This window comes from Tasmannia lanceolata, unplaced genomic scaffold (assembly GCF_043159265.1).
Source record: "Tasmannia lanceolata isolate RefF3 unplaced genomic scaffold, GAP_Taslan_0.1 ptg000018l, whole genome shotgun sequence".
NCBI classification, from domain to species: Eukaryota; Viridiplantae; Streptophyta; class Magnoliopsida; order Canellales; family Winteraceae; genus Tasmannia; species Tasmannia lanceolata.
In genome coordinates, this window is record NW_027518695.1 from 24,962,133 (window position 1) to 24,988,696 (window position 26,564).

Genomic DNA, 26,564 nt, shown 5'->3' on the forward strand with positions numbered 1-26,564 from the left:
TTTCCACTGCGGGCGTCCTGGCTGGAACTGATCTCCAAGCCACTAGGATGAGCCGGAGTGCACCACTACTGCTCGTCCTAAGTCTGCGAGAACCGAGCTGGAAGCTTGGTACTAAAACACTTAGAAAATATTTGAAGGTGGTTTCCACTGCGGGCGTCCTGGCTGGAACTGATCTCCAAGCCACTAGGATGAGCCGGAGTGCACCACTGCTGCTCGTCCTAAGTCTGCGAGAACCGAGCTGGAAGCTTGGTACTCAAACACTTAGGAAATATTTGAAGGTGGTTTCCACTGCGGGCGTCCTGGCTGGAACTGATCTCCAAGCCACTAGGATGAGCCGGAGTGCACCACTGCTGCTCGTCCTAAGTCTGCGAGAACCGAGCTGGAGGCGTGGTACTCAAACACTTAGGAAATATTTGAAGGTGGTTTCCACTGCGGGCGTCCTGGCTGGAACTGATCTCCAAGCCACTAGGATGAGCCGGAGTGCACCACTACTGCTCGTCCTAAGTCTGCGAGAACCGAGCTGGAAGCTTGGTACTCAAACACTTAGGAAATATTTGAAGGTGGTTTCCACTGCGGGCGTCCTGGCTGGAACTGATCTCCAAGCCACTAGGATGAGCCGGAGTGCACCACTACTGCTATATGCTGATGTCTACATAAGTTACTCAAAGAGGGACAGTTGTTCGAGAAACTTATTTTATTCATTCCAGAACTTGGATGATTACAGCAGTTCTTTACAAGCCTATGAAGGCAAACAAAATTACTGATAGTAGATCCGAAGATTTCTAGAATTCCAGGCGTGGGGTAGCATCTGTTCGTCGAGGGACTCTAACCGATAGCTTCCTGGGCGGATGACTTCTTTGATTCGGTATGGCCCTTCCCAAGTCGGAGAGAGCTTGCCCACGCTTCTTGGCTGGGAAACGGAGGCTTTCCTCAGGACTAGGTGGCCGGCACGGAATTCTCTTGGTCGGATCTTGACGTCGTGATATCTGGATACTTTCTGCTTATAGGCCGCCGACCTGATCTGAGATTCCTCACGGACTTCTTCAAGCAAGTCAAGGTTGGCACGGAGTCCGTCCCCGTTGAGCTGCTCACTGAAATGGACGATCCTTGGGGAGGGGACGCCGATGTCAACCGGGATCACTGCTTCTGTTCCGAAGGAGAGATTGAAAGGTGACTCGCCTGTGGCCGTACGCGGAGTAGTCCGATACGCCCAGAGCACATGATACAGTTCGTCTGCCCAACGCCCGGCCTTGCCATCCAGTCTCTTCTTTATCCGCTGCAAGAGGGTCCTGTTCGTCACCTCTGTTTGCCCATTAGTCTGAGGATGTGCCACAGATGTGAATCTCTGCTCTATGTGCAGGTCAGAACAAAACTTTCGGAAGTTCCTCGAGTCGAACTGCTTGCCATTGTCCGTTATGAGGACCCGGGGGATTCCGAACCTGCACACCACTGATTTCCAGAAGAAGTTCTGTACATTCTGCTCTGTGATCTTGGCCAGAGGCTCTGCTTCTACCCATTTGGTGAAATAATCAATGGTGACAACGACGAACTCACGGCCTCCCGAGGCCGGCGGAAAGGGGCCCAGAATATCCATTCCCCATACTGCGAAGGGAAGAGGACTGATGATCGGGGCCATCGGAACGGGTGGCTGGTGGACGGTCGGAGAGAACTTCTGGCACTTCTCACACTTTTTCACAAGGCTCAGCGCGTCCTTCCTCAATGTAGGCCAGTACAGACCTCTCAGGAGGATTTTAATGGCCAGGGCCTTGCCCCCGAGGTGCTCTCCGCAGATTCCTTCATGGGTTTCCTGCAGGGCTAACAAGGCATCACTGGGGCGAAGACACTTCAGATACGGGAGGGTATACGACCTCTTGTATAGAGTCTCGCCATCCAGTGAAAACCTCGCTGCCCTCTGCGTGACCTTACGGGCCTCCTTTCTCTCTCCAGGGAGCTCTCCGCTGCGTAGATACCTGATTATCTCATCCATCCAGCACGGCTCATCGTCAATCTGCATCACCACGACAGACTGGGCATCGATACTGGACCTCTTCAGAAACTCCATGCGAATTTCTCTGAGGGCGGTGTAACCTGAGGCTGCAAGCTTTGATAGCACATCTGCCTTTACATTCTCTGCTCGGGGGATTCTGACGACCTCAAAGCTCTTGAAATGAACGGCCAGATTGCGAACCCTTCCCAAGTACTTGATCATCCGCTCTTTACGGGCTTCATATACTCCCTGGATCTGACAGACGACCAGCTGTGAATCGCAGTACGCCTTTAGCCTCTGAGCACGGGTCTGCACAGCGAGATTCATCCCGGCTATGAGCGCTTCATATTCTGCTTCATTGTTGGACGCACGGAAACCGAACCTCAGGGCATAGTTCAGGACGAAGTCCTCTTCCCTCTCAGAGCTGCCGCATAGCATTGTCTTGATTGGGGTTGATCCCCTCTGACTTCACCTACGCCTCCTGGCGTAATGAACTTCATCTTCTGATGATAAGCGGAGGGAATAGCTCGGAGGAGGTTCTGGCCGGGGCGTCCTAGAATGGCATTATAGGCCGACTTGGCCTTAACCACCAGGAAGGTCACCATTGCGAAGGACTGGCGGGGCGGCTCCCCGATAAGAACTGGAAGCTCAATCTGCCCTTCGACCTTGACAACTTCTCCTGAGAACCCGAACAGATCTGAGTTGGCCGGCTTCAGACGGTCAGCTCCGATCATCATCTGTTCGAAGGCGTGATAGTAGAGGATGTCGGCGGAGCTCCCGTTGTCGACCAGGATCTTCTTCATTTCCCAGTTCGCCACTAGCATTGTGACGACCAGGGCATCATCGTGCGGGAGGATCAGACCGTCAAGATCTGCCTCCGAAAAGGATATCTCATTTTCTGGCTCGGCCCTCTTGCTGCAGGCATGGAAGGCGTTGATCTGCCCGACATAGGTCCTGCGGGCCGATGAAGAGGTCCCTCCCGCGGTCGGCCCTCCTGAAATGGTACCAATAACACCATGAGGTTGAAGTTGAGGTTGAGGTACCTGAGGAGGGAGAACGGCCGGGGCAGGAGCCTGGATGCGGTCGCCCAGGGGTTGGGCGTCTCGAGGACTTCTGTCTCTGGGCCTCGGGCTGTCCTGGCGCTCCCTTCTGTTGTCATTATTTTTTAAGTACCTCCCAAGGTACCCTCTGCTTATCAGCTGCTCGATCTCCTCCTTGAGATGAATGCAGGCGTTGGTGTCGTGGCCGTGGCTCTTATGGAACCGGCAATACCTGGACATATCTTGCGTGCCCGCCTCTGGTGTCTGCTTCTTCGGCCATCGGATGAAGTCTTCTTTCCGAATGGCTGCCAAAATTTGAGCCCTGGAAGCAGTGAGCGGCGTGTAGCGCTCCCTCGTCGGGGGGCTCCTCTCCTTCCGAGGCCGGGGGGAGCTCCTTTCCTTCCGGGACGGACTGCTCTCCTTCCTCTGGGGCCTGTCATCCATACGTTGCTTGGCGGGGTTCTTCTCCTCTGGTCTTCTCTTGCTGACGGAATCCAGGGCAGCGAGAGTTTCCTCGACGGAAATGTACTCTTCCGCCCCGGTCATCAGATCTGCCAAGGACTGTGGATTGCGCCGGGCGACTGCTCTTCGGAAGTCGGTGGACCGGGCTCCGGCCAGAAGAGCATTCGTTGCCGCGGAGGGATCCAGGTTGGGTACCTGAAGGGCCTCCCTGTTGAACCGGCCAACGAACGCTTTTAAGGCCTCACCGTCTTCCTGCCTCAGGGCCATCAGTGAAGCCGTCGTCTTTCGAGGCCTTCTGCTGCTCATGAAATGCCGGGCCAGGTCGTCCCCGAAGTCGTCGAAATTGTCAACAGACTTGGGCTTCAGCCGTGAGTACCAGTCTCTCGCGGCTCCAGTTAATGTGGTGGGGAGTGCCCTGCAAAGGAACCCGTCCGACGCCCCGTGGAGAAGCATCGTGGTCCTGAAGGTCTGCAGATGATCCACGGGATCGGTGGTCCCATCATACTGCGGGATCTGCGGCATCTTGAAGCCCAAGGGGACTGCCGCACCGAGTACCCTGTCTGTGAAAGGGGGATTGCTACTGAAGATCCTTGAAGCAGGGCGGCCATGATCTCTAGCCAGCTCCTCAATTCTATTATCGATCTTCTGGATTCTCAGTAACATCGGATCATCCCTCTGTTCGGCCAGACGGGCAGGTCTACTCCTTACGGCTGATGGGCTCCTTGCGGATCCGGACTGGCTGAGGGGACTCCTTCGCCGGTGCCGCGATCCCTCTCCGTGCGTAGGGTCTCTCTTGCTGCCATGCTTCTGCACGGAGGGGGATCGTGACCGGCGATGCTGACGAGGCTCAGGGCGCATGTTCCTGTCCCGCGAGCGGTGGTCTCTTCTTGTGGAGTGACGAGTTTGGTCCCGGGGTGGAGACGCGCGTTCTCTGCGGGAACTTTCTCCCCTCTGAACGGGTCGAGAAACCTCGACTGGGTGTTGCTGGAGTGCGGGGGCCGCGTTCCTGAACTGCGCAACTACAACAGTCATTTCCTGAAAAAGGGCCCGCATCTCCCTTGGGGTCGGGGTAGGGTCTGAGCGGTCCGAGTGGGGCGAAGTTCGCTCCACGGCCGCCCCGACCTCCACCTGTGAGGCCAGCCGCTCACTTCGTCCTTCATGGGGGGCCGTAGCCCGAGTAGCCCGAGAAGTCGGAGGTGCTCGCTTGCCGGTCTGTCCTACCATTTTTATCTGGGTGAGATTTCGAACAGCTTTTTGTTGCGTAGTCCCACGGATGGCGCCAAATCTGTTAGGCCTAAAATCGGTAACAGGTTATGGTAGGGCTGGGTGGTCCGAACTAACGAGCCACGACTGAGGGGCTGGTTGAGTCCTGCGCTGCACAAGAGTACAGACAAGAAAGAAAAGGGTCAGAGGACCAACCCGGAGTGATACTCCGGACGGGCGCTTCGACACTCAAGTCAGTATGAGCAGGAGTGCAGAGCAATGTCAGAGCAAAAAGCTTAGAGTTTTGGTTCTCAGATTTTCAGGACCCTCACCTTAGCACAAGTGAAGGCTATTTATAGTGATTCTGAGCCACCTGTCTAGGACAGGTGGTAGTTCTGAGCCAGGTGGTGGCCTCTGTATGGACCAGGTTTCATACCTAAGGAGGGCAGGTGGAGGTCCCTGATTGGTCCAGGTGTCACACCTAGTGGAGACAGGTGTTGGCCTTCCAACGGTCCTTGTGAGGGCCACGTGCCAGAAGCTAATTGGATGCTGAGTTCGGACCCCTCAGTGCTGAGTCCGGATTGCTGAGTCCGGATTCCCTCAGTGCTGAGTCCGGACCCTATCACTCCCCATTTCTGAAGTGCCAAAGTGGGGTGCCCGTCTCCAAGCGAGTCGTTTTATCTTCCAACGTCCAAAGGGTCTTTCCATCTTCCCAATGCCGCAGTAATACCGTCATGGCATGCGTGCATTGTTTTGCCTTGACGCATTTAATTCTTGTGGGTGATATTAGCACCTCGTCCCATGTAATTTAAAAAAAATAAGGTGACTCTTAATAAATTCCTCTACATTGCTTTCCATCACAGGGCTGTAAAGATAGCAAGACGATTGAGAAGAAATGGAGGATAGGAAATGGGAAGATTTGGAGATGGATTGTTTGGCTAATGTGTTTGGAAGGGTGGGTCTTGAAGAAATGATATTAGGTGTGCCTTTTGTGTGCCAGTCTTGTTACAAAGGATCTACTAATCCTCTCTACTGGAAAGTTCTCATTTTCGACCTTTTAGGATGGGGCTCGAGTCATTTTAAGGAGAGGTTGAAACTAGAATACGGTGTAGAGAAATACTCATTCACGGGCTTACTGAAATTCGTTGTCACTCACTCATAGCCGCGGATCTGCTGAGATGCTCAAATTTCCTATGTTTGAAGTTAATTTTGAGGACATAATATATGTGTCAGATGAATAAGTATACAAGATAACACTTGTCTAATAATCCAAACCATTAATGTTGTATGCTTTAACATTGATATTCGGGGCCAATTTTCACATTGGATTTGTTACTTAAGAGGGTCCTTCAATTTATGATAATATGCTTTTAAATTAACTGGAATCATACCATTTCCATTAAAATTTTAGAGAGAAAATGGAAGATTTTTTTTGTCAATTATGCTTTTCTTGCAATCCAAGGCCTTAGGGGTGGCAACGGTTGGGTTTCAGCTCGGTTTGACCCCCAAACCGAATATATATGTCCAAACCGAACCGAAACCTAGATGAAAAGGGGCGCATCTATCATTTTCCTATGGAAAGGGGCGCATTTATCATTGTCCAGACCGAACCAAACCGAAACTGAAACCGGACAAAATTTGAATCGGAAACCAAATTTTTAGTTTGGTTACGGCTCGATTTCGGTTCAGTTCGGCCAATTTTGCCACCCCTACTTAGGAGTCTACCTCAGAAAAAATTCGCCAAAATTTTAAAAAGTTCATATTCATTCATTTAAAAAATGTCACCGAAGTTTACAAGTTTAGAGAATTTCAATCATTTGCCTTGAATCTTTCTATTTAATTTTGAAAGCCCAAAGCCTCTTCCCAGGGGTTTCTAAGTTTGTGGCTAATCACCCTACTTAGTGCGTGTTTGGCGTACCGTTTAAAACACCGTTTTGCGGCCAAACGGCCGTTTGGGAGTGTTTGGGTGCGCAGCCACCGTTTGAAACGCCGTTTTGAACGAAGTTTTTGGGCTGTAGGTTTTTACGTGTTTGCCTTCACCAAAACCCATTTTTACATATATGCATGCGACTTTATGCGTTACGTCAAATACAAAAAAAGTGGGGGTATTAATATCATTCTTGAGGACACAAATTTGTTAAATTGTTAATATTTAATTCAAAACAATGGGGCTGCTGATATCATTATATGATCTCTTAATTTTGATTTTTTAAAGACAAAAGAATTAAAAGAAACCCTAGTTTCTTACTTTCTTCATCTACTTTGCAAAGTTGCAAACCCACTCGTCTGCCTCACTGCCTCAGCGCCTCCACTCATCCGTCAAATCCGGCCGTTAAGAAGAAGAAGGAAAAGAACCCAAAAGGTATAGCAATTTTTTTTTTTTGGTGGCAATGATGTTTAATTTTAATAGTGTTTGAATGAGATCCTAATGACCTTTTAATATTGGGCCTAATGAGAGAGTAGTTGAGTTACATTGAGGCCAATTAAACAATGCCCTTTTTGGTCATTTTACCACTAAAACTCCGTTTTGGGGCATTTGCAACCAAACACACAATACCTCCGTTTGCCGTTTAAAATGCCGTTTTGATTTGGCGAACCAAACATGAAAACGCCGTTTGGCAAAATGCAGTTTTGAACCAAAACACCGTTTTGCAAAACGGCGTTTTAAACGCTATTTCAAACGGTACGCCAAACACACCCTTAGTACTCTGTAAATTAATTAAAAGAAATTATATAGGGAAATGATATCAGCACTACTGTATTTTGATGAGGGCACTCTTTACTTTATTAAAAGTAGGATGATCTAAACCGTCCATTAGATGGGCCACACCCTAAATAGGTTGTGCCCGAAAAATCATTTCCATACGTTGATCCTAACCCTTTATAGATCGGAGGGTTAGGATCAACCTATGGAAATGATTTTTGGGACACAACCTATTTAGGGTGTGACCCATCTAATGGACGGTTTGGATCATCCTATGGCGCGGGCCATACCGTACTTTTAAGTTTTAATAAAATGAGGTGTGCCCTCATCAAAATACAGTTAGTGCAGATAACATTTCCCATTATATATCCTTCCTCAAATCAGAAACTGATCACTCTTCACTCCGACAAATTTATAATTGAAACAACTTAATTAGAAATTAATTCTGACATCGACTACAACTTGTTTGTGAATAGTGACGTGAACAGCAAAGCCTAAATAAAATGACTCTTAAAATAAAGAAATTAATTTTGCGATGAACTCAAATGGGCCGTACAAAGGGTGAGAACTTTGTGGATGGCTTCAATTATGCACCTTGGTTTGATTTGGATTACCTAGGTGACAGATTCTTGCCAGAGCTTGTTGGTAGTGGAAGCATTTGGAAATTCTACTGCTGGAAGATATGCTAGACTCCTTTACAGAGATCCTTCAGGTGATTAGCAACCATTGCAAGAATTTTGTTGGCCTAAAAGTATCTGGTTTGGTAGATGGCGAGGTTGCAATAGAAATCACTGTGTTGCTTCCAAAGATTAAGTTATTGAATCTGAATTCTTATCATAGATCCAGGAAAAATCTGATTGTGATATTTGAGGGTTGCACAAAGCTAGAGTTACAATACTTGAGGTATTGCATGGGATTCAATATTGATGATGAGATCTTGATAAGTGCTTCTCATATCAGAGACTTTAATTGCGAGGGTGCCCAACTTCAAGAGGATTATGAAGATTATTATTGACTTTCATATCACGACACAGATGGTGACTTTGATGGGGTAACTGACTAGTAATCGTTGATGTTTGCTCATGAAGGTTGTTATGTGGTACTATCTTTCTGTTTTGCAGAGTCGAGATATTTTATCTACCTTATGAAATTGGATTGTCAAAATGAAATACTATTTTTAAAAATTCTCTAAACTTTCAATTCATTTAATTAAGCATGCAAAGCATAGGTTGGTGTTGATTATTCCCATGCCGTGGATGGATGTTGCACTACTTCCATCTCTTATTATTCCCACTCACTAAACAGAGTTCTAAAACGCAGTTTAAGTAGTGTAAATATCTTATCTCCTAATATGCTCATCGGATTTTGATTATTCTTGATGCGTTGGACTCGTATTCGAGTCTACTTTTTAACAATCAAGAAAGACAAGATGAAAAATCCCATTGAGTAAATTAAATCTTCCGATCTTTACATAACAGTCCTTATGTTCATTAATTTACACTATGGACTAACAACTTCGGATTGCCGGGATAGAACGTCCGGACTCACCACAAATCTTCCGCATGATCTATCTTTGGTTAAATTAATCCCCTAATCTGAGCTCTAATTGCTCTGATACCACTTGTAGGAAGGTTATCCTCTTCCCACAAGATCGCTATGAGCAGCAGCAGAAAGTAGAATCGCATAGTATTTTAAAATTTTCTTTCGATCTTGCAATTGCCAATGGCTAGAAATGCAGTTGACAGTAATAATGTGAAAATATCTTGTTTCAGAACTAGAATGCAATCAGTCATTACTTTCTTAGAAGTCAAGTTGCTATTTCTATCTATCAATGTTAAAACGTGGGAAGAATTATATGGTGTTCAGTTTGATTTTTCCAAAGAAGCTTGAAGGGCAGGGAATACTGCAGGCGGGGACTGCCTGTTCATTGATCCAAACCGTTCAATTTTGTTCCTATCATGGATAGTACGTTCATGCCTGAAAATTCTTCTTATTGGACAATCTCAACCGTAAAACTTTTGGTTTACAAATGGATGGGTCAGAAAGTTCAGGCAAATGCCGCGAAAATCTCCACAAATTAGAGGGCTAGGGTGGGTGGTATAGATGAAATTACTAGGGAATTTCACGGAAAGCCATTTCGCAGCACACTTTTGCAGGAGACCAACCTCCTCGGATGAATTAAATTAATAAGACAAAATCTACTAAAGAGTGAGCCTTTGTGGCTGTTCTACAAAATGGATTCCGCCCAGCACAGATAAGGGACTAATTTGATTTGAGTAAACCGCAGACACATTAATAATGGACAAAACATTAATCTAAATTTATTGGGCCCACAAAACACTTGGGAGTCGGTGTTGGAATTATAAATGAACTATGTGGGGCACCAAGTCTACCCAAGTATTTCCACGTTAAATTTGAGTCGGTTCTCTTTGTTGGGTAGAGTTTTTAGATATTTTGTTTTTATCATTATCTTATTATTTTTAGAAGAAGTTAGCCGGTGTAGAGTCCTTGTTTTATACAAAGTTATTAGGGTAGGATGCTAAGTTAGGAATAATAATTTATTTACTTAGAGTCCATGTGCGGGTAGGATCAAGAAAGACAAAAACGTGTGATTTTTTTTAACTCATAGCAACATCTATTTAAAGATGCCTATGTTAGTAGTTTCAGATGAGATGAATAGAATAAAAAAAAGTGCTACGTTTTTCTGCTATCAATAGAAAAAGACTCTTCTATCCTTCTTTGTTCATTATTTTTTTATCTTAAATTCTACAAAGTGGTATCAAAGCAGAAGTTCTTGAGATTTCTCAATCAAGAAGAGAGCAGAAAAGCAAGGGCGAATTCAAAAAAACATCGGCAAGGGTTCGATAAATTCGCAACATGGCAGGTAACACCAATTCTTCAAATTTTCAGCAAAGTGTTCCTTTATTTAAAGGTGAAAATTTTCAATTTTGGTTTATTAAGATGAAGACGTTATTTATGTCTTATGAATTATGGGAATTAGTGGAGAGTGGTTATGAAAATTTTGCAGAAGTGGAAAGATTGTCCACGGCACAAAAGAACGAATTGAAGGAGAGCAAAAAGAAAGATGCTAGGGCTATTTTCCTCATCCAACAAGCCATGGATGAACCAATATTTCTAAGGATCATGGCTGCAACTACATTAAAAGAAGCATGGGATTTGCTTCAAGAAGAATACCAAGGTACTACGAAGGTAATTTCTGTTAAGTTACAAACCTTTCGTCGTGATTTTGAGAATTTGATTATGAAAAATTTTGAATCAATTCAAGTGTTTTTCTCTAGAGTTAGTTCTATTGTAAATCAAATAAGAACTTATGGGGAAAAATTAGATGATCAAATAATTGTTGAAAAAGTTTTAAGGAGTCTTCCTCCTAAATTTGATCATGTAGTTGCTGCCATAGAAGAGTCTAAAGATTTATCTACATATTCTATGAATGAATTAATGGGTTCTTTGCAAGCACACGAGCAGAGATTGAATAGGACTACAGAAAATCCACTAGAACAAGCGTTTCAATCAAAAGTGGTATCGAAGAAAAGATCTGATGATTCAAATAAAGGATTTCAAGGAGGAAGAGGCCGTGGACGTGGTGGATTCAGCGGCAGAGGAAGAGGTAGATGCCAATTCAATGGTTATCAAAGAAATCAAAGTGAAGGTAACCATGGATCTGCTTCTTTATTTTGTTCCATTTGCAAAAGATCAAACCATGCTGATAAGGATTGTTGGTATAAAGATAGTGGAAATCAAAATAGAAATTTACCACCATATTTTTATTGCAAAAAGTATGGTCATATTGAAAAAAATTATCATCAAAAGGCTAGGGAACAAGTAAACTATCATGAAGAGAAAAGTGATGAAAAAGTCGAAAAAGAAGATAATGGATTTTTGTCATGTCTAACTGCCAATGTTGAATTGAATGATGAAATATGGTATTTAGATAGTGGTTGTAGTAACCACATGACCGAGAACAAAGATTATTTTCTCAAAATAGATGAAACTGTCAAACTACGAGTAAGGATGGGTGATAACAATCATGTTAATGCCCATGGAATTGGTCCCATCGTGGTTTTTACAATAGTTGGCAAGAAACAAATTCAAGATGTTATGTATGTTCCTAGGTTGGCTCAAAATTTGCTAAGTGTGGGCCAATTGATAAAAAAAGGGTATCGTGCTATATTTGATGAAGGAGAATGTAAAGTTTATGATAAGAAAAGTATGAAACTAGTTTTGTCTATTAAGATGACAGAAAACAAGATGTTCCCACTAGTGTTTTCAAAATTAGTATTCAATGTTTTTAGTACATGTAATGATGACTCTATGTTGTGGCATAAAAGATATGAACATTTGAATTTTGGTGGATTGTCTTTGTTGCAAAAATTGAATATGACTATTGGTATTCCTTCTCTGAAATATGGTGGAAAAGAGTGTGAAGCTTGTGTTTTGGGAAAACATCACCGTGAACAATTTCCAAGTGGTAAGTCTTGGAGGGCATATAAGCCTTTGATGCTTATACATGCCGATATATGTGGCCCTATGCAAACTTTATCCTTGAGTGGGAATAAATATTTCATCTTATTTATTGATGATTACTCAAGGATGACATGAGTTTATTTTCTGAAACAAAAAGATGAGGCATTCTTTATCTTCAAACAGTTCAAGCCACTTGTCGAAAACCAAAGTGGTCATTCTATTATTGCTCTTCGTACTGACCGTGGTGGTGAATTTATTTCCAAAGAATTTCAGGATTTCTACAAAGAAAGTGAAATCAAAAGACAGTTGACAGCGAGTTATACCCCACAACATAATGGAGTCGCAAAGCGAAAAAATAGAACCTTTCTTGAGGCGGCAAGGAGCATGCTAAAAGACAAATGGTTGCCTAATGATTATTGGGCTAAAATAGTAGCTACAACAGTATACTTATGCAATCGCGCTTCTACAAAAGCAGTTCGAGGAAAAACTCCATATGAAGCTTGGAGTGGAAGAAAACCCAATGTGAGTCTTTTTAAAAATTTTGGTTCTATAGCCTATGCTTTTGTTCCATCTGAAAAAGACAAGTTAGACGATAAAAGTAGAAAGTGTATTTTTGTTGGCTATAGTGTGGAGACAAAAGGATATCGACTTTATGAACCTATTTCCAAAAAATTAATCATAAGTCGTGATGTTATTTTTAATTAAAAAGAAGCTTGGAATTGGAAAAATAATGTGGAAGCCCCCGCATGTGTTTTAAATGAAAACACATCATGTGAGACACATTCTCTTGATATTTGTTTACCAAATCCCAATGAGTCACCAAGTTCATCTGGTGATTCCACTCTCACGAGAATGAAAAGTCTTGTTGATATTTATGATTCATGTGAGCTTGCCTGTTTTGCAATGGAGCCTTCTAGTTTTGTTGATGCAGTGAAAAAGAAAGAATGATGTGAAGCAATGAAAAAAGAGATTAATGCAATTACTAAGAACAACACTTGAACATTGGTGGATTTGCCATCAAACATAGAAGCAATTGGACTTAAGTGGATCTACAAGTTAAAGTTCAATGCCGATGGTTCTCGCCAAAGGCATAAAGTTCGGTTAGTTGTAAAGGGTTATGCCCAAAAGCCAGGTATTGATTACTTTGAAACATTTACACCTGTTGCTAGAATGGATACTATTAGAACTGTTTTGGCTTTAGCAGCTCAAAATAATTGGCAAGTTTTTAAGTTTGATGTGAAATCAGCTTTTCTTAATGGAGAACTTGAGAAAGAAGTGTATTTGGATCAACCTCAAGGTTTTGAAATCAAAGGCATAAAGCATAAAGTGTACAAATTGAAGAAGGCACTCTATGGGCTTAAACAAGCGCCACGAGTATGGTTTAATAAAATTGACACGTATTTTCTTGAAAGCTCATTTCAAAAGAGTGCTAATGAACCAACACTTTATGTTAAAATTCATGGTGATGAAATCCTAGTTATTTGTTTATACATGGATGATCTGATATACACTGGGAGTTCTCTTGATATGGCAAGGAATTTAAAGAGAACATGTTGAAAAATTTTAAAATGTCAGATTTGGGTCTATTGCATTATTTTCTTGGAATTGAAGTTATTCAAGGATCTAATGGGATTTTCATATGTCAGAAAAAATAGGTTTTGGATTTATTGAAAAAATTTGGAATGACAAATTGTGCACCTGCAAAAACACCTATGAATACTAATGAGAAACTTATTTTGCAAGATGGGGTTGAAAAAGTAGATGAGAAGAATTTTAGAAGCATTGTTGGCGGTTTGATTTATCTAACTCATACAAGACCAAATATTATGTCTGCCGTTAGCATTATTTCCAGGTTTATGCACAGTCCAAGCAAGCATCATCTTGGGGGCAGCAAAGAGAATTATGAGATACATCCAAGGCATAATAAATTTTGGTACTGTGTACTTAAAAGCCACTAATTCTAAATTGATTTGTTTTTTCTGATAGTGATTGGGAAGGTTTCATTGATGATCGTAAAAGCACAACATGATAGTTTTAGCCTTGGATTGGGTGTCATAGCTTGGGCATCCAAGAAGCAACTCACTACAGCTTTCTCAAGCATGGAAGCCGAGTATATTGCTGCTACAACTACAGCTTGTCAAGTAATTTGGCTACGAAGGATTTTGCATGATTCGAAGGAGGAATAAGGCGGACCTACATGGATGTTTTGTGACAACAAATCCACAATTGCTTTGACAAAAAATCCAGTTCATCAAGGGAGGACAAAGCACATTGAGATTTATCATCATTTTATTTGAGAAGTCACAATCAAAGAAGAAGTAGAACTAAAGCATTGCAACATTGAAGATCAAGTAACGGATATTTTTACCAAAGTATTGCCAGAAGAGAAGTTCAAAATTTTTTGTCATATGATGGGAGTACAAACATCCCATATAGTTTGAATTAAGGGGGCGTGTTGGAATTATAATTCAACGGCCCACCAAGTCTACCCAAGTATTTCCACGTTAAAGTTGAGTTGGTTCTCTTTGTTGGGTAGAGTTTTTAGATATTTTGTTTTTATCTTTATTTTATTATTTTTAGAAGAAGTTAGCCAGTGGAGATCCCTTGTTTTATACAAAGTTATTAGGGTAGGATGCTGTTTGTTAGGAATAATAATTTATCTACTTGAAGTCCATGTGTGGGTAGGATCAAGAGAGACAAAAAAGTGTGATTTTTTGTAAGTCATAGCAACATCTATTTAAAGATGCGTATGTCAGTAGTCTCAGATGATATGAATAGAATAAAAAAAAGTGAAACGTTTTTCTACTGTCAATAGAAAAAAGCCTCTTCTATCCTTCTCTGTTCATTATTTTTTTATCTTAAATTCTACAGTTGGGACACGGCAATAGCGAGTAGGGAAATGATATATTCGTCCCCTTTTTTTTTGCTTGGGACAGCCCCCTCTAATATAGAAGAGTTGTCATGAATAAACTAGAGGGGGCTGTCCCAACTCCCAAGTAAAAAAGGGCTAATATATCACTTCCCTATCGATTAAGCTCCCATGCCAACCGTGACACAGATATGAAAGAGTCAGATTGTGTTTGACAAATTGCTAAAAAGTTCTACTGAATGTTCAGGAATGTTTGTCCAATATCAAGCAATACATCCCAGAAAATCAATGACTTATACTAGCTTTAAACTTGTCAGGCTCAAATGAGCATTCTACAATCAGAAGATCAAGTTTATGGACAAAAGCCCTTACAAAGTAAAAGGATAGTGGGCCCCACTCTATATAAGTTAGTTAGAGCAGGACACTTGTTGCTGTCTTTGTGTAGACACATGGCATGTTAACGAACCCTTACTATGTAAATAGTAAGGTGTATACTGTAAGAACGGGCCCCACATAATCCATGTGGACATGATCAATACTAGACCTGGCAAAAAATGATCCGGACCCACCAGTTAATTCCGGGTCCGGGTCACCAATCTGTGACCTGTTTGAAATTGACCTGCGGGTGAAGTACAAAAGTTTTATTTTGGCCTTTTTGCCGTAATTGTCATAATTTTATAATTTTCTTTGTAGTTTTTTTTGGTAATTGTCATATTTTAATGCATTCTTTTGGTATTTGTTTGGTAATTTTTCTATTTTGCTTCCATTTCCGTAATTTTTCATTTAAAACTTAGTACCTTCATGATTATTATATATTGCTATTATTTATTATTTATTGCTAGCCACCTTTGCGCAAATCGTATTTCTGCCGATCTTTGCAGCAAAGGATGGGCGACAAACTGAAAAGTAGCCTCAGCGAAGGTGGCTAGTGAATCTATACAAAAAAAAATCTTAAAAAAAGTACGTCAAAAATCAGGGTCGACCCGGCCCGTACTTGGGTCCATGCTCAATGACCCGTAAAATTTTCCGGGTCATTTTTACCCGGCCCGTTCGACCCGGATCCGGACCCGTACGGGCTGGGTCAAACCCGGCCCGCTTGTTTGCCAGGTCTAATCAAGACTGTAAAAATCGAATGTTCCAAGCCCATTGTTCATTCGTACCTTCCCACCAAGAAAAGATAAACCGTTGATTACCATGGACCTAGAGAAATGATATATTCAACCCTTTAATTTACTTGGCACAACTATTGTTGAGAATTTGAATGTATTCGGGCCTACAATTGAATTAAGCAAGAAATTGGTAGGGACAGTCATAAATTTTGCATTTCGCGACATGTCCTTTCCCACTGATGGATTTGAATTACTTTATTACATTTAAATAAGGAGGAATAAAAGAATGAAGGGCGCCGCAAAAATCAGCTTCAAGGCCGCCCCTATCGATTTTCCGCAAAGTCAATACTGTTTCCACTTTTTTAGGCGCCATCCACTTTTTTTTCCGCCACCATAAATTCACTTTTGGAGAAATCAACCAATAGGGGCGCCCTTGAAGCTGATTTTTGAAAGGGCGCCCTTCAAACTGTCATGGATGTAATGCGTTTGTTCATGATAGTCTTTCTAGTACCTCTATCTTCCTAAAGACTCCCCATCTCTGAATTGCCCAAGTGGGCTTAGTGGGGTGCCCATTTCCAAGCTGAGTCAAAAGGGTCTTTCCATCTTCCGAATGCCGCAGTAACACCTTCATGCATGCATGCATTGTTTTGCCTTGACACATTTAATTCTTGTGGGTGATATTAGCACCTCGTCCCATGTAATGATTCTCTATAAATAAGGTGACTCTTAACAAACTCCTCTACATTGCTTTTGATAACAAGGCTGTAAAGATAGCAATACGATTGAGAAGCAATGGAGGATAGGTAAATGGGAAGACTTGGATATATATGGATTGTTTGGCTAATGTGTTTGGAAGGCTGGGTCTTGGAGACAAGATATTTGGAATTCCTAAAGTCTGCCGATCTTGGTATGGAGCATCTACTAACACTCTCTGCTGGAAAGTTCTCAATTTCCACCTTTTAGGATGGGGCTTGAGTCCTTTAAAGGAGAGATTGAAACGAAAATAACACTTCTCTAATAATTCAAATTATTCTTTTTTTTTTTTTGCTTTTACATTGATATTCTGTGCCAATTTTCACATTGGGTTTGTTACTTGAAGAGGGACCTTCAATTTATGATAATATGCTTTTAAATTAACTGGAATCATACCATTTCCATTAAAGTTTTGGTGAGAAAATGGAAATTTTTTCCCCGTCAATCGTGCTTTTCTTGCTCCTATTTAGTCCCCTTCGTTTCGAAAGTTGTTTCTATTTCTACTTTTTTTTTCTTCCTCACTTTCCCCCCTCTCTTCCGTTTATGAAGGTTCTTTTATAAATCACACATGGTACTGAATCTTTGATTGATGTATATAGGTGCCCGGCTTTTAAATGCCTTGCTATACCTTGGTTGGATTTAGATTACCTAGGTGACAGATTCTTGCCAGAGATTGTGGGTAAATAGAACCATTTGGAAATTCTACTGCTAGAAGATATAGCAGACTCCTTTACAGAGATCCTTCAGGTGATCAGCAACCATTGCAAGAAGTTTGTTGGCCTAAAAGCATCTGGTCTGGTAGATAGAAAGGCTGCATTAGCAATCACTATGTTGCTTCTGAAGATTAAGTTCTTGAATTTGAATTCTTCTAATATATCCAAGAAAAATCTGATTGTCATATTGGAGGGTTGCACAGAGCTAGAGTTACTATACTTGAAGCACGGGATTCAATATTGACGATGAGATCTTGAAAAGAGCTTCTCATATCAGAGACTTCAACTGGGAGGGTACCCAACTTCAAGAGGATTATGAAGATTATTATGATAGTGACTTTGATAGTGTAACTGACTAGTAATCGTTGATGTTTGCTCAAGAAGGTTGTTATGTGGTACTGTCTTTCTGTTTTGCGGAGTCGAGATATTTTATCTACCTTTTATGAAATTGGATTGTCAAAATGTAACTACTCTTTTTAAAAATTCACTTAATTTATCCGTCATGAAAACCCTTTTTAGACGCCTTATATAGAAACATTATTATTACCATCACATAAAACATATGCGACGGTTAAAAAGACATTGACAATGGGTTGGAGCTGTCGCCAATGAGGATATTTTTTTGTAGTGAATGGATTTTAGAATTCTTATTAGTTTATAAATTTACACACACACACACACACACACACACACACACACACATATATATATATATATATATATATATATATATATATATATATATATATATATATATAATCTAATACTATATAGCAGAAGAGAAAAGAGAGAATTATTGTCCATTTAACACGTCGATGTGGATGACTTTTACCTTTTTTTGCCCTCCCCACATATCTGTACATACTATATATGTGAGGGTAAAATCATAATCTATATACGAAAAGTACCGACACGGGTACCTGTCTATGACAATTACGGAAAAAAACTACCAAGAAGAGGTAAAGACATATGACAATGACAAAAGAACTACTTTATATTACTCATGCAAAAAAATTGACCGATTCCGGGCACCTGAAGAGGAGCAACAATTATGGAAACTTCTAACGATTGGAGGGCTAGGATCAGCCTATGGAAATGATTTTTGGGGCACAACCTATTTATGTTGTGTTCCATCACATGGACGGTTTGGATTAATGTATGATGTGGTCCGTACAGTTCCTTGTCGGCCCGTGCATCGCACGGGGTTTTTTACTAGTATATATATATATATATATATGGGGTGTGAGCTAGCTCACAAACCATATATCCCATAGTTGTTTGAGTCATCCAACTGATCAGTTTTATAGGTTATAGTTAGGATTATGGTTATGGTTATGGTTAAGAGTTAGAGTTAGGGTTATGATTTGTGGAGGTTTAAAATGGATGGCTAGAAATTATGCTGCTATAGATCGAATGGTTAGGATTATGGTATGTAGATGATTTCTTAGGAACATCCTATCTATGTGAGGTCCTTTAGAATTGATGGTTTGGATGAGTCAAACAACTATGGAAGATGGGGTATTCTCAACTCTAGCGCAGGCTGAGCTCTAGCTCACGAACTGCGCCCCCTATATATATATTTTGGAAATTTCTATTTTGAGGAATTTCATTTCTCATGCTTGACCCGATTAGTTAAGGTTGATGATTACTTACTGTGCTCTCTAGCTCACTCTACCTTTACTTTGTTTCAGATGATTAGCTAGTTTACTACGGAGTAGTACTTTGAGAAGTATGGATTTATCGAGACCTTAGATAAAATTGAGTTTATTACATCGTCAATGATGTTAAATGGAATTGGTCTATCAGGAAGTTTAAAATACAAATTGAGACCTTGGATGCTTATGGGGCTGGGCCCTGGGTGGGGCTGCCACATCCTTGGCTTCCGGGTTTGGGGTGATATAATTATGGTTAAATTGTGTTGTCCACTGATATTTTGAATCAATTAGAAAAGAAAAATGAAAAGATGAAACCATAAAACACACAGAGAGAGAGAGAGAGAGAGACGTTCTACATAAATCATTTGATTCTAGTTAGGCCGAAGACAGACCGTTTATTGTAAAATTGAAGATAAGTGAGAGGGTACAAACGGAGAAGAAACCAATTAACTATTACAAGAGATAAAATGATTTGAATGATTAATCAACTATTAAGTACCCTGTAATCCCGAATTAAGGCAAGAAACTTTCGGAAAAACAGGGTCATCTTCAATTCCATGGACATTGATGCAAGTTGATGATAATTGCGATCCTGAACGAGTTGGCTTGAGCAAAACATCTTGTAGTAAAATTCCAGTGCAAGGAACAGATTCGCTACATTTGAGCGAAATGGGATCATCTCTAGTTGTAGTCCCATTCACACTGATGAAACTTACATCACTCACTTCCACGGCCCCCGTCTTCCCCGATGTATAGAAATCCAGGTCCAAATAAATTTCCATCAGTAAATTGGAATACCATCAATAGAAACTTATTAGAGCTAGCAAATTCTAGAAATACTTCTCTACATTGTAGGAGTTGAGACCCAGGTAACCCTTAAAAGCTAGCTTTTAAGGAGAGGTTGCACAAGTCCTCGCAAGCCCATCCACATCCATTCACTTTTCCGATGTGGTATCTTTGCTTTAGCATGGAACCCCCAACAATCTCCCCCTCCACGCAAAAGCATCATAGACAATTTCGCCCATCCATTCAGGAGCAACGTGGTAGCTACAAGATCTTCCCCGAGGGATTTTCTCTGTCCTCGAGAGTACACAGGGGTTACCACACTACGTACGGCTCTGATACCACTTGTTGGGACCCAGGTAGTACTCACCCTTAAAAGCTAGCCGTTAAGAAGAGTCCAAGTCCTTATACTCCCTTCCACATTATTCACTTTAATTTCCAATGTGGGATCTTTGCTTTCGCTTAATAACCCCCAATAGTAGGCCTAACCTCTGTGGGTCATTCATTGTTCTTGATAACATAAGTAGAATAGAGTATTACCTTTTTTTGGCAGTCGTCTCCTCCATTACAGTAGTATTGGTCAATGACAATAGGATGATCGACTGAGTTCATGTTGAGATTCTCAAAAGTGATCCCTTTTGCATAACCTTTCCCTCCCTAAACAAAAGGAAGTATGAATTCAGAGTAAATGAAGAAGATACCAGAAAGAGAAGAACAACGTCAAATCAACATTCAATAGAAGTTTGGAGGAGAGAAAGAGGGAAAGACAAATATGGTAAGAAAAGACATGGAAAGAATTTAAAATTTACTGTATAGAACTTACGATATCATTAGGGAGGTGATATATTTGCCTTGGGGACAGCCCCTTCTAGTCTATTTATGTGGCTGTCCTAAGTAAGAAAAGGGCCAGAGGCGAATATATCATTTATGTATAGTTAAGGCAACTACACCTATCTCTACGTATTCTTAAATTTACCTGCCATGTCTTCACTCTAGCGCCATTCTTGGTATTTATGAAACTGCAATGTGAGACGTGAATTTGCTGGACAATATCTGGAGTCTCCTCGTTCCCTAAACTTCCAATACTGCAAGAATAAAAGAAAAGAGTTTATAACACAGTTTGTCAGTTTTTATCAGTCGTGGGTTTGTTCTCATTATCTCTAACAAGGCTATTGATCAAATGGTTAACTTTTCTTGTTTGAGCAAAGGGATTTTCATAAGTCGAAGCAATTATGCTAGGGCTGTGTCGCACTGCATACATACAAAATTCTCTAAATAATTAAACATAATTTTTTTTAAGGGAAGTGATACATCCGCCCCTTTTGATTACTGGGGACACCCAGCAGTAGTGTATCAATGGCGGCAGAGGGGCTGATGTACTTCACATACATCAGAAGGATTCAATGGGGCTGATTGCCGCGTACACTACTGCTGGGTGTTCCAATTAATCAAAAGGGGTGGATATATCACTTCCCTTTTTAAATTACACACAAAATTGGCAAATAATTCCTCTTTTCATTTGTAATTTTCCTGTAAAATATTAAAAGCATAAACATTGTAGTCAAAATTGATCTCACATCCTAACCCTAGAGCTCCCGTTTCTTCATTTTGTGCGACCGAAAGACAAGATTATGCAGAGCGACGACTCGGGATTGCTTCCGCAGATTCTCATAATTAATCCATTTCCGCCCAATTATGTGGACGAGAATGAGAAGCTATGCAGAACATGCCCTATGGTTGCATACTTTTTTTTGGTCTTATTTAGGAAAAATACATTAAAAATGATGTAGAAGATATCAATGTTGTAAATTGAAAATAAAAGAAAAGAAAAAGAAAAACACACATTTCATGAAGTTTTTACCCCTCAATCTGAACTTTGCAAATTTGGTTGCAAGAAACAAACCTTATGCCATGTCCAGGCCCACATGTGATTTGGCTGATATTAACATCGCAGGATCCACGGCCAATAGAAATGCAGTCATCCCCTAATGTTTTGGTACAAAAACAAAGAAAATAGAAGATCAGATTTGTGGTTATACATAGGTTATAAAAAGGAAAGGGCAAGGATAGAAGGGGAAAAGGTACCGGTGGCTATTGTAGAGTTATCGATCACCACATGTTGGGCATCTTGGAGGTGTATACCATCGGTGTTAGGGCTATCCCCAGGAGCAGTTATAGTAAGTTGAGAGATGTGAACCGCATTGCACCCATCTATGCCAATGTGTTTCTTTGGGCTGTTTATGATTTTGAAGCCTTGCAAGTTGACGTTGTTGGAGTTTGAGATTCCAAGTGCCTACACTCACCGGAAGCATATTTAGCATAATGCAGGGCAGAAGTAAACCATGCTGCAAATATCAGACTATATTGGGAAGTCTATATTTACAGAGACTATATTTAAAGCTACAACTCTACAGTTTAAAGTAGACCTAGTATTCTGGCCCATGCAATGCATGGGTGATGGGTATAATAAAATGATGTGACCCACGCCATCAAAACACGTGGTGAAAATGGTGGGGCCCACCCTAATGCATAGGTTTGGTTGGCGATGGTTGACCCCACATCATAATAACATTATGGGGTAAAATGGTGGGCTCTGCCCTATGCATAAGTTTGGGTAGAGAGGAGGTGTAAAATGGCTGGCCTCATGTAAAAAACATGAGGTGTAAAACGTTGTTCCTATCCCATCAGTAACTGGAGATTAAAAATAGTAGGCCCCACCCTATGCATGAGTTTGGGTGGAGATGTTGGGCCCACCACATCAAAACACAAGCTATAAAATGGTGGGCCCCACCAATGCTAGGAGTTGTTTTGAGATGTTGGGCCCCACCCATACTAGGCATGATTTTTAAATGTTGGGTCCCACACGATCATAGCAGGAGGTGTAAAATAGTGGGCCCCCAAATCTTGTGTAAAATGGTGGCCTGCACCCATGCAATGCTTTCCATATAAAGTTTTTTTTTTTTTTAGGTAAGCTGGGATTGAACCCCCGACCTCTAAGGTGAAAGAATAGTCTTTACCAGCTGAGCTAGAGGCTCAAACCTCTTTGCATATAAAGTGTTAGGCCTCATCCTATCAAAACAAAACATGCTAAGTATATCTTTTATGGGAACTAGGGAGAAACCAAGCATCCATATTTTAATTTTCTTTTCCTTTAAATCAAAATTCAAAAAAATAAAAAAAAGAAATAGTGGCCAGCCGTGATTTTAGGGGTCCCCAACTGGCCATAATCTCAGTTTACTTAGCAGGACTCTTTATCTATTTCGTATCTTATGTGGAGGGAAAGACTTACATCAGGAGCATCGCAATTCTGCATCAAAACAAACCCAATGTTAAAGCAATTTAAGAAATCAACAAAATTGAAAAAAAATAAAAATAAAAATTGTTATCAGAGGCAAGGTTATTTAGCTCACTTTACAGGTCCACCATTCGGAACCCTGACCGTCGATCTGTCCCGGTCCTTCAATAGTGAGTCCATCTACGTGATCGATTTTAATCCAATGATCACTAGCACTGGATTTTCCGTTGGATCGCACTATACCTCCTAATATCTGTATTATTCACAAGTCCAACTTTCATAATAATGTCCATAAATGCTGGTGCTCCTAAAATCCTATACTTATTGACCAAATCTATGTCTTGAGATAATAAAGTCTTAAGCAGAAAATCAAAAGTTTGTTAAACACACATATTTTACTTTAAATACCTGGATATTAATATTGGGGGCACTGCATGGACCCTCTAAAGATACCGAATTCAAATTAAAGAATTTCCCTTGTGGGATGGTTAGTTTTGAGGAGGAGCCAGCTGTTTTGCATGTGGTATTCCATGCCTGTAAAAATGCCTAGAGAGAACAAACACATAATTTTTACTATGTATTCAGGGAAGTGTTTGAAAATCAATCACAAGTGAATGTAGATATTCATGAGTACAAGCATCAGAGAAAAATAATATTTTCACTTTTTTCCCCCTCCTTTTTATAACTTTTTGTATCTTTTCCTCAAAATGACTTTATTTTGGGGTCCGTTTGGTTCATTACTCTGTTTGCAAATGACATGGAAAGCAGGGAGAAACACATGGATAGGGTGTGAACAAAAAATCAGCCCTTTAGGATCATCCTAACCTGCCATTTGTGGAGGGAACAAATGACACCCTCCAACTTTGATTGGGTTAGGATGATCCTATAGGGCTGATTTTTGGTATACACCCTATCCATGGAAGGGCCTTCTAAATGAATGCTTTGGATCCCCCACAAAATGTGGCTTCCACTATGGTTTGTGCAGCCATGTACATATAGCTTATCTGTGCAGCTGCACATACTTCATTTCTCTCTCTCTCTCACTCTCACTCTCTCTCTCTCTCTCTCTCTCTCTCTCTCTCTATATATATATATATATATATATATATATAGAGAGAGAGAGAGAGAGAGAGAGAGAGAGAGAGAGTGAGAGAGAGAGAGAGAGAAAGATTGCATGCATACAGAAAACGTGCACAACATACACAAGACTAAGGGAGAGATTTGTATTGTGAGAAAGGTTTGAGGAGGAATTTCTTTTTGGGGGGATTGTAAGCTGGGATCGAACCTCAGAACTCAAGGTTGAAGGCCAAAGCCCTCTCCATTGAGCTAGAGGCTCAATCCCATCGAAGAGGAATCTTACATCGGTGTCATCTGCCACGCCATCTCCAACCGCTCCATAGTCAACAACATCAAAAACGTTGAATGATGTAGGGTACAAGCGTGCCCACCCCAAGGATGCAAGGCATAAGAAAACAAAAATGGTGAAAACATTCTGCATTCAGGAGAAAAAAACTGATGAAGTCTTCTGCTTTCTATTCCATTTTCTCAATTAAGAAAGATAAAGATCCTACAAAATAATGTACTAAAAAACAGAAAACAAGCCAAAATGAGAGAGACCGATGTAAAAAAATCACTTCTCACCATGGTATCACTGTATGCTATCTATAAATTAACAGTATTCCAAATTTTTGTATGCTTTGGCAGTGGTAAGCCCAGTTATATATGTCTAAATTTCTAACAAATGTTAAAAATCTATGTCAACAGCCATTATTATTGGATATGCACATGGATAGTAAACGATACATAACATTTATTGGATACGCAAATGGATAGTAAAAGATATGCAACAATGTTCGGATTTATCATCTTGTTCAATAAAAGGAAGTTTTGTAAATATATGTTTATCTAAAAGGCAGTCATTTGAAAGACTAAATTCGGCAGAATGTAATGGCCTTGCCTTCTAAAAGGCACATACTTATAAAGCCCTAATTTCCTTTTTTACACAAGTTATAAAGCCCAAATTATCTCCTTTTTAAGAATTTTAATAAAACACATATTAACATTTGTCTAATGAAACCATAAAAACAAATTGCTACAAATGTCCAAAATTTCAAGTAAAATGAGTGGAGATCACATTAATTTTAAGAAATTTATTTATAATCCATAAACTACTAAATATAGAATGCCTACTCATAAAGAATCATGATTTCACAAAACAAAGTAACCTTTTAAAAAGAAATCCAGTAAGTCGCTAAATGCCACTATATTAACATGGGTACTAGCTTGGTTGAGCCTGTGATCCTGCGCTAAAAAAAAGCATTAGTGGGCCCGGAGTTGTGGCTCCGAGTAGTCACTTCGACACTCAAGTCAGAGATGGGCAACAAAGACAATGGACGATGAATGGGAGGGGGGGCCAAGACAAGTTACCAGACCAGTGGATGAGAATTGGATTCGATCCTTTTCCTTGGGTGTGTAGACGCCCTTTTATAGGGGAGGAGACCCACAATGTCTATGGCGCCAATCGTTCCCTTGATTTTGTCCACGTGGGGCGTGATGGGTGGCGGTTATAATTGTGAAGGCGTGATTCCCTGGAATTCTGGGCGGAGATGGAGGGTGGTGGTCTTGGATGGAACTTTTGAATTTGAATAGAGTGCATTGGGTGTAACGGTTACCCGGATTAATCGCTTGACGGCGGGATTTCCACAGTCGTGTGTGATTCTTTCTGAGAGTCGGCGCCGATCTTGGAGAGTGTTGTATGAGTGGCTTGTTAGGTGGGATGGTTGGGTCGGTATCGATATTCCTTTATATGAGTTCATATCAAAACAGTTGTGTGTTAGGGTATGGTATGAGAGTCGGTACCGGGTATGCTGATTTTACCCCTAACATACTACCCCCTACTTTCTTGTCTCGCTATGCGGGTCAAGGAAGTTGTTAAGCTTTTTAGAGGTTGCCCAGTACCGACCTTTTTGTATTAACTGCTTGGCGATAATGGAGTCGAATCGTCCTTGGTGGGAACTTGAGTAAAATTGAAGGTTGCATTGCTTGATGAGCCGTAGATTCCCGATGGGATGGTTCATAAAGAGGCGTGCTTCCCCAATTGGTCTTTGCTTGTTTTTTCTGCCTCAACTTTAAAAAATCGGCGGAATCATTAAATTCCCTCCTGGTTTTCCCGCTGCACGGTTTCAAAAACCTGCGGGATCATTAAATCCCACCTAGTTTTCCCGCCTTGCGCATGGTTATAAGAGGTGGGGAAAAAGCCATTTTTTGTCATTTGCTCTCCCTTTTCCTCTCCAATCCTTTATTTCCATCTCGGCGGTGATGTCTCAAGGACCAATCGTCGGAAACCAACCGGCGGCGATTGTCCCGTTGGTGAAAGTGGATTCTCCCTCGGAGGGAGAAGGGGAGCTTCAAGCTTTCACAGGAGAGCCGGTTGTTAGGAGAACGCGGGGGTCCCAGAAGGGGAAGAAGGTGATGACGGCAGGGACTGGTTCGCCGGAGACTGTCGT

General features: G+C 41.3%; 1 protein-coding gene across 1 annotated transcript; it reads right to left on the reverse strand.

Moving 5' to 3' along the window:
* Nucleotides 1-19,330: 19,330 nt before the first annotated feature.
* Nucleotides 19,331-24,556, reverse strand: LOC143850217 (putative polygalacturonase At3g15720). The gene is made up of 9 exons (XM_077359481.1): nucleotides 24,344-24,556; nucleotides 23,467-23,604; nucleotides 23,174-23,311; nucleotides 23,053-23,070; nucleotides 21,849-22,056; nucleotides 21,667-21,748; nucleotides 20,740-20,848; nucleotides 20,304-20,420; nucleotides 19,331-19,720 (listed from the first exon to the last, which is right to left on the reverse strand). The coding sequence occupies exons 1-9, from the start codon at nucleotides 24,554-24,556 to the stop codon at nucleotides 19,472-19,474; spliced, it is 1,272 nt and encodes a 423-aa protein (XP_077215596.1). The 3' UTR covers nucleotides 19,331-19,471.
* Nucleotides 24,557-26,564: the final 2,008 nt, after the last annotated feature.